This window comes from Equus asinus, chromosome 24 (assembly GCF_041296235.1).
Source record: "Equus asinus isolate D_3611 breed Donkey chromosome 24, EquAss-T2T_v2, whole genome shotgun sequence".
Lineage (NCBI taxonomy): Eukaryota > Metazoa > Chordata > Mammalia > Perissodactyla > Equidae > Equus > Equus asinus.
The window spans coordinates 45,461,600-45,470,110 of NC_091813.1; the positions used below are offsets into that span (position 1 = coordinate 45,461,600).

An 8,511-nucleotide genomic window follows, 5' to 3' on the forward strand; every position below is an offset into this window, starting at 1 on the left:
TAAATGCTTATTGAATGAATGAAAGACTAGGTAAAAGTAGGAGAGTAATTACATGTAAAATAGAAAAATGTTGGCAACATACACTTTATTACAAAGTGAAAACTTATATTGTACCTTGTACACATAGTCCACTGAATACTACGCAATATACCTCCATAAAATATATGGGCTTGTGGGTAAATTCTGGAAATAGTCATTCAATAGACATTTATTGAGTACCTATGATGGAACGATTAATTAGAACTGGTCCATCCCCTTAAGAGGTTTACAATCTGGGGAGAAAAAAAAAACAATCCTGGTTAGCTGATAGGAATATAGGTGAATATTTTTCTTCCAAAATTCCCTTTAATTTTTTTACAATACATACATTTGAAGAACAGCTTACAAAACAGAAAAAGGCCATCTATCAGCTGCTGTTCACAGTAATATTGAAGGTATAAAATTCAGCCTCCATCGTTTTAGACAGGTCTATCCAAAGGGAAAGCCTCCTTGAGTCTTGGAGTCTACAGACCTTCGCACACGTTGAATCAATGTTTGTCTTGCTTTCCCATGAGATTGTCAATATCTTATACACATGTACTTGCTGGAGTCCTGTGTGCCCTTGGACAACTCACTTCACCTCTCTGAACTTCTGCTGTCTCATCCTTAAGGAAAATAACCTGAAACTCTAAGTAATTGTTTCAAAGAATAAATTGAGATAATGAGTATGAACCCAATGTGTGAGCTTCAGAGCTCTTTGAAAATGTAAGGCATGGCAGAGTAGAAGACTGCCTCTGTGCTACTTTTCAAACATACCAATAGGACCAACTTTCTCATTCCCTTCTTCAGTACACCAGTAATCTAAGGAAAGATTATACAGTTCTCCATGCAACTCAGTAAAGTTATTTTCACTCTTTGTGATATAGGACGTATGTCTTTAAATGGTATTATTTTTCCTGATTTGTTTCTCATGCAAAATAAATGTTGCTCATCAATTGAATTAAATAAAAAATTTCATCTGCCCTGCACAGCGTTCTGCATCTCATGGACATGTAATGATAATGGTGGTGGTCTGTTGCTTTTCTAAATGTGCTGGAACCATCAGGTGATACTGACCTCCCTGGATCACAGCCCTTTGGAGTGAGCACTGCTCACCTGGCATGAAGCAGGAACATCCCTGATGTGTTTGGACATGCTGAGGAAGGAGGTACCTTGGACATTATGACATGACTGATGCCTGAGGGAGAGAGGAAACCCTAGGGACAAGTGAAAGCAGAAAAAAGGAAGTATTTTGAATATCACTCACTTATCTAAGCATGTGTCCCCAAAAGATTACACTCCATCCGACATCCTGGATCTGACAAACAGTGAAGAGCATTCAACGGCTCTTTGTGACTCCTGCCTCTTTCAGCAAGCGTCTTTCTTCACAACAGCTTCATACATCTCACTAAGCACCTGTTCTCTTCCTGAGCTGTCAGCACAAGTATCTCTGTACCACTAAATAGACTTATACTTCTCAGAAGAAAACTGTACCGCTTGTCTCTTAAGAACCAAGTAGAGGGAGCATGTGTGTGTGTGTGTGTGGTGTCTGCAGATGCTCAGAGAGAGAGGCCAGAATTGCTAGTATGGGTCTTTCCAATCTAGTTTTATAAGGTCTAGACAGTTTGGCTGACTGCAGCTCTGATTTTGTAAAACAGAATTGATTTGCAAAGATATGGGCCAGGAGAGGGCACAACTGGAAAATGGCTGTGAATTCAGAACAAGGAAGGGAGCAGATGCTGAGGTATCCTGAAATCAACAGCAGAATAGAAGGTCGAGAGCAATCAGAGTTTAAAGCTCCCTGATGGGACCACTGAGTTAATCAGGGCCAAGAAGGAACCAAGAGTCAGGCTTCGTCTTCTGCCTTAAAGGAGGTTCTGTGTGAGGGTGAAAAATAAAAAGTCTGCAAGGACGGGCCCGGTGGCGCAGTGGTTAAGTTCACATGTTCCGCTTCACTGGCCCGGGGTTCGCTGGTTCATATCCCAGGTGTGGACCTATGTACCGCTTGTCAAGCCATGCTGTGGTAGGCATCCCACAGATGGGCACGGATGTTAGCTCAGGGCCAGTCTTCCTCAGCAAAAATGAGGAGGATTGGAGGCAGATGTTAGCTCAGGGCTAATCTTCCTTAAAAAAAAAAAGTCTACAGAGGAGGTCTAGTTAGTACCTTAAATCTGAAATTACACTAAGCAACGTGAAGCTGGATTGTTGCGAAAATTCCTTTTTACAACTGTTCCAAAATCTGAATCATTATTTCAGGAGTTCTACTGCATGCTAACCTAGCAAGGAAATTGTAAGATTGCTTAGATGAGTGTTCTCAACCCTGGCTTTTCATTAGAGTCTTTAGGAAATTCGATGCCTTGTCCTCACTCCAGACCAAATAAATCAGTATCTCTGTGTCAGGAATCCAGGAGTGGGTAGTTCTTAAAAGCTTCCTAGGTAATTGCAATGTGCAGCCAGGGCTGGGAACCACTGAGTTAGACTGAGACAGACAAGAGAAACCCAAAGGAGCCAGAGAAAGAGTTGTGGTTGAGACGTTGTGATTCCTGGGCATAACCTCAGACAGCGATACACTGGAGCACCAGAGATACCTTGTGCACGTCACAGAGTTGGCACTATGAGTTTAACCTGTAACAACAAACCAGAAATCAAACTTCACACATCCCAAAACATAACAGGGACCAGACAAGTTGGTGGATGAATAATACATTTAGTTGTGTGTTTTGGTCAAGTATCAAGTATTCACCTAATAGAAATTCACTCACAGCGGCTCAAGATTAGGAAGGTTTGTGGCAGAGACACAAATGGGAATTTCAAGGCTTCTAGGGATCTAGACTGCCAGAGCCAGGAACCAGACATTCAGGGACTGAGGTCCTTCCCTCCGTCTCTCAGTCATTTGATCTCCTTCGTCTTGGTTCCTCTCTGCACGTCTGTTTCATTCTTGAATTGCAATGGGCTTTCTCTGAGTACTCATTTCACACGAGGCTCAATGTGACTGCTTAACCCTAATTTATCATGATCTTTCAGGTCCAGAGCCCAACACTGACTGACCATTGTCACAATGTTTCTTACTTCAAATTTTCAAGGAGAGGAATTTGGTCCAGCAAATTTGGTCCACAGCAAAGGATGGCTGGTCTTGTCCAGCCTTGAATCAAGTGTTAATCTCCTCCTAAAAGCTAGGCTGGGGATAGTAAACGTCATATGGTTCACAGGCTGAACATTCTAGGAGACCATTGGAAGAGTAGGCACTTGTGAGGAGCTGTGGACAGAGCAGACAATAAAGTATATCTAACACCCATCCATAAACAGTGAACAACACACTTTTCTTCTTTCCCATCTTCTAGTCCCAGTAGATGGGTGGGCATGGGGGAGATAAGGAGGAGCTTGAAAGAATGTGCCCTGTCTGCTCTCAGGACCCAGCTAGCATCTGAGAGAGGTAACCAGAGACTGGCATGACCCAAAGACAGTCTACATACCCTCAACCAGTGTTTATGTACATGATTCTACAGGTGTTGTCTTCCTCCTGAAACCACTGATAAGTCCATTCTTGGCAATGGTGAAAGCCTGAGGATGTCCAAAACACAGGATCTCTGTTTGTTCAATTTTAATCCCACACTTTCTGCTCCATTGTGGCATGCAAAAATGTAACACATCTAGACATTAAGAAGGATTCTCCTCCCCTTGGGCCTTTATCTGATCATTTGGAAAATTTACGATTAACATGTTATTACAGTGATTTGACAGTTCACTTGACAGCTCTGAAATAACATTCTTGGCTTTTTGATGGCAATCTTTTACTGAAACTCAAAATGGCTCTTTTCAGAAACTTAGAACTGCAGCCAATTTGGGGGTTCGTGAAAATAGCAGTCTGAGAATTTTATAAACTCCTCAAATGGAGAGATTGCGTGTAAGTTCATTGTATGGACCAACACTGGCTATTCCAGCAAAGAATTGAAGAATCCTACCACTCCTTCTTTCCTCTAGTTAAGTTCAGCTGCATTGAGGCAGAGGGCAGGAATAGTCTAGACTTGGGGGGCATGTTTAGAGGGAGCAGGTCAAGGTAAAAAGTCACCTCCCACTCCAGTCTGAGTATATCTTTTTCCTTTTTAATCCCCGGGGCTAGTGGCAAAGCGAGGCCTGGAGTGGGGAGAGGGTGCACAGGGAATATAGAGGAAGCACCAATAACAATTGTTGTCTATTTTCACCTTGCCTAGAGCATATGGTCCCTGAAAATCATGGATGTGGCCTCAGTATAATGCCATCATGCCAATATTCAATCATTTATTTTAAAGCCTTGGATGGAGCCAACTATTTTAGCTTTTGCTCAAGTACAGCTATTAGAGATTCTGGCTGGTTAAAAAAGAAGAAGCAGAAATCTAATACTTGTATTTTACTGACAAAACAAAACACCTTTAAACCAAAAGGATGATTTATCTGGGCTGAAAATAAAACTCCTGCCTACTGAAGTCTGGTGCAGCTGAGTTATCACTATTTTCATCCTGTAATTTGTTTTATAGGGTACTAATTAACAGGGCAAAGTCTGTTGCCAGGAAAGTAAATCACATTTTGCTGTTTTCTTCTTTTCTAACAAGACACAGACCTGGTCTTTAATTAAAGAGCAAGTTCCAAGGGCACTCTCAGCTACTGAAATTGGGAAACCTTCAGCTGGGAAGATCATGGTGAAACCTGCTGTGTAAAGTTCAAGAAAGATAGTGGGAGAGAGGAAGGAATGGGGGTCAAGAGGGGACAACTGCACAGGTAACCTTCCAAAGAAAAGATTGTTTTCCTTGATATCCTGTCTTTTCTCTGCTCCCCACAACTCTGCATTTCTCACACTGTACCTCAAACATCCTTTAAGAAAAGCTCTCTGCCCCTCTGGCTCCCCACCAGTTCATTCCCATCTACAAAGCAGTACTATTTATTTTTTTAAAGCTAGTCACTCTGCTGTCAGACCGCCCTGCTCCAACCTCCCCCTTCTCCTTCTTCTTTGACCTGGCCTCCTCAGTGACATTTGACCGTGGACTTTGCTGCCAGGCCAGCGCAACTCATTCCCTCACCCCTCCCCTCCCAGCTCACCCTCCTCGCCCGGCCTCAGAGTCTTCTTCACTCCTTTCTCCCTCTCCTTCTCTTTTCCCAACCCATTCCTGGAGGTTCTGGACTGGAAGCGGCCGCTCCGGCTTCTCCTCCCTCCTTGAACCCTCTGAGACATTGTTTGGGGGAGAGGAAACCAGGAGGGGGTACTGATGGGCGGGCGAGGAGAGCCAGTGCCGGGCTAGCACTCGGGAGCCAGGAGCCTGACGTCACCGCGTCCTGCCTGTCAATCTCCAGCAGGCGCGCTGCTCTTAGCCGCCTTTTCTGCCGCTGACTGTGTGTCTCACTCTCGGCGCGGGCACAGCCACAGGCGCCCGGCGCTCCTCTCCGCGCCGGCCCCGGCCGCCTCGCAGGCATCGGTTCGGTCTGCACCGGGAGTGCAGCCTGGTGCCCCGCCACAGCGCTCATGATCAGAGTCTTCGTGAAGCCCTGACTCTCCAGGTGAGCAGCCGGGCTCCCGAGAGGAACTTGGAGGGTGTGCAGAGAGGAAGGGGTGAAGGATGGCCAAGGGATGAATCCTTCCCGAAGCCAGAGATATGGAGCCAAGCTTGACTCCACACCCTCCCGCTGCACACATCATCCCAGCTTCTGTCCCCTCAAGCAGCCTTCCCAGGGGTCTCTGTGGCTTCCAGAGCCCGCTGGGCTCGGCGATCGAAGAAACTTCGCTTTCAGCACCGCGGACAGCGACTCCGCAGCCCAGTTTGGGAGAAGGCCCTGACCCCGCTGGCCAGGGCCCCAGCGGGACTGGCTGAGGCTGTCACCCCTAGCTCGGTGCATATGGGCGAGTGTGCAAATAGGGGCACACTTACGGGATTGATCGGTGTGCCTGTGAGTGCATGTTATCCGTGTGTATATCTGTGCAAAAAGTCAGATATCCGTGCGGGCACCCATGTGCGTTTCACTTGCTCACTCGTTCAACAGGTATTTATCTATTTGTGGTTCTCACTTAACCACTGCTTCCTCGCTCTGCTCTGGGGTCCCAAGGTGGGATGGGCAACATGAGCGGGGCACCTGCGCCGGAGCAAGTTCCCTGGCGGCTTGAACCGCACACCTAACGCTTGCTCTCCCTCCCCAAACAGGGTGCAGTGTCCGGCCGCGATGAACGCGAGCGCCTCATCGCTCAACGAGTCCCAGGTGGTGGCAGTGGCGGCCGAGGGAGCGGCGACAGCGGTTACAGCGGCAGGGGCGAGGGACGCCGGTGAATGGGGGCCCCCTGCGGCGGCACTGGCGCTGGGGGGCGGCGGCGCGGCTAACGGGTCGCTGGAGCTGTCTTCGCAGCTACCGGCGGGGCCGCCCGGGCTGCTGCTGTCAGCGGTGAATCCATGGGATGTGCTGCTCTGCGTGTCGGGAACGGTGATCGCAGGCGAAAATGCGCTGGTAGTGGCGCTCATCGCGTCCACTCCAGCGCTGCGCACGCCCATGTTCGTGCTGGTGGGCAGCCTGGCCACTGCCGACCTGCTAGCGGGATGCGGCCTCATTCTGCACTTCGTGTTCCAGTACGTGGTGCCCTCCGAGACCGTGAGCCTGCTCATCGTGGGCTTCCTCGTGGCCTCCTTTGCTGCTTCGGTCAGCAGCCTGCTAGCCATCACGGTGGACCGTTACCTGTCCCTCTACAACGCACTTACCTACTACTCCCGCCGGACCCTGTTGGGCGTGCATCTTCTGCTCGCTGCCACCTGGACGGTGTCCCTAGGCCTTGGGCTGCTGCCGGTTCTTGGCTGGAACTGCCTGGCGGAGCGCGCCGCCTGTAGCGTGGTGCGCCCGCTCACTCGCAGCCACGTGGCGCTGCTCTCCGCAGCCTTCTTTGCTGTCTTCGGCATCATGCTGCACCTGTATGTGCGCATCTGCCAAGTGGTTTGGCGCCACGCGCACCAGATCGCGCTGCAGCAGCACTGCCTGGCGCCGCCCCACCTAGCCGCCACCAGAAAGGGCGTGGGTACGCTGGCCGTGGTGCTAGGCACTTTCGGGGCCAGCTGGCTGCCCTTTGCCATCTACTGTGTGGTGGGCAGCCACGAGGACCCGGCTGTCTACACCTACGCCACCCTGCTGCCCGCCACCTACAACTCCATGATCAATCCTATCATCTATGCCTTCCGCAACCAGGAGATCCAGCGCGCCCTGTGGCTCCTGTTCTGTGGCTGTTTCCAATCCAAAGTGCCCTTCCGCTCCAGGTCCCCCAGTGAGGTCTGAAGGCTTCCTCGGTCCTCTCGCCAACACCACACCCCCAACAAGCCAGCCTTTGATGAGCTTCTCGGTGGCTGCTGATGAACTCCGAGATCCCGATAGCGTGACTCTGACTTTGGAAAGAAAGAAAGAGAGAATAAATTCACATGCAACAAACTCACAAGGACAAAGAGGCTTGTTGGCACTTTACATATACAGTGTATACATGTGTACATATATATACAAATATTTGTATCTTCTGGAGGCGTTCAGGATGTGGAGTTTCCTATTCTGTGAAAAAAAATAACAAAGATGTGGCTGCATACTCAAATTGTACATCACATTTGTCAAGTGAAGACATTCCAATACTGCTTAATTATAGCACTTTTTTTTTTAGCTGCTGAACTGCCGAAACAGTGTTGCTGTTTTCAAGGTCAGGGGAAAATGAGTTGAAGGTGTATTTTTGTTTTATGTGATAGAATATTTTGCTGCACATGCATCAGTAAATCATAACATATTTTGTACACAAATAAACACATTATAAAAATGTAATTTGGGGTATGTGGCTGACTATAAAATTATTATTTAAGAGCTGAATTATTAGTGCATTTACTTTAAGAGTTTATTATGTATCAACTCCCTCCCGTGAAAATCTTAACGTAAAAAATCGTATGCATTTGAACGTTATTCATAAATTGTCACTGAAATACCTAATCCAGATAATGGGAAGAGGGCAGGAAGGAGTTAACACATTCACGTAACAGTATTCACAGGACACTAAAGGATTATTAGTGTTAGTGCTAATTAACCTACTCCCTTAGTTGCTGGATTTGGAAGACAAGGCCCAGAAGATGTCTGAAACCATTCCTCCATCTTACCACAGGTGCACTTCTGAATCCTGAAACCACAACTGTGAGTTGTAGTTTTCCCAGTCTGGAAAGAATTTTAAGTGTTGAAAATTCTTAATGACTAAGTCTACTCCTTGCTGGCCAGGTCTTATAGCAAAATGCACAGGCATAAAATAAAGAAATTCTTCTAAGACAGGATTCCAAGATATATCATGTTCATGAGGTAGATGAAGGCATGCCAGCTGCGCCTCTTGCGGCACTCAGCTCCGAAACACACAGCATTAAGATCCTCAAGAACTAAACTTTCCTGTTCCACCTATGGGTGTGAGTCATAGTTAAATCGTTCCCCTCCTCCTCTTCTTACAGGATGATGTGAGGGTAGATAAGAAACCGT

General features: G+C 47.5%; 1 protein-coding gene across 1 annotated transcript; it reads left to right on the plus strand.

Annotated features, from left to right (window-relative positions):
* The first annotated feature begins 5,391 nt into the window (after positions 1–5,391).
* Positions 5,392–7,819, plus strand: GPR6 (G protein-coupled receptor 6). Its single transcript, XM_014839045.3, has 2 exons — positions 5,392–5,547; positions 6,186–7,819. The coding sequence occupies exon 2, from the start codon at positions 6,205–6,207 to the stop codon at positions 7,294–7,296; it is 1,092 nt and encodes a 363-aa protein (XP_014694531.1). The 5' UTR covers positions 5,392–5,547; positions 6,186–6,204; the 3' UTR covers positions 7,297–7,819.
* Positions 7,820–8,511: the final 692 nt, after the last annotated feature.

Bases quoted from the DNA above. Each gene is read 5' to 3' on its own strand.
- GPR6 (XM_014839045.3), top strand. From the start codon at position 6,205: ATGAACGCGAGCGCCTCATCGCTCAACGAGTCCCAGGTGGTGGCAGTG.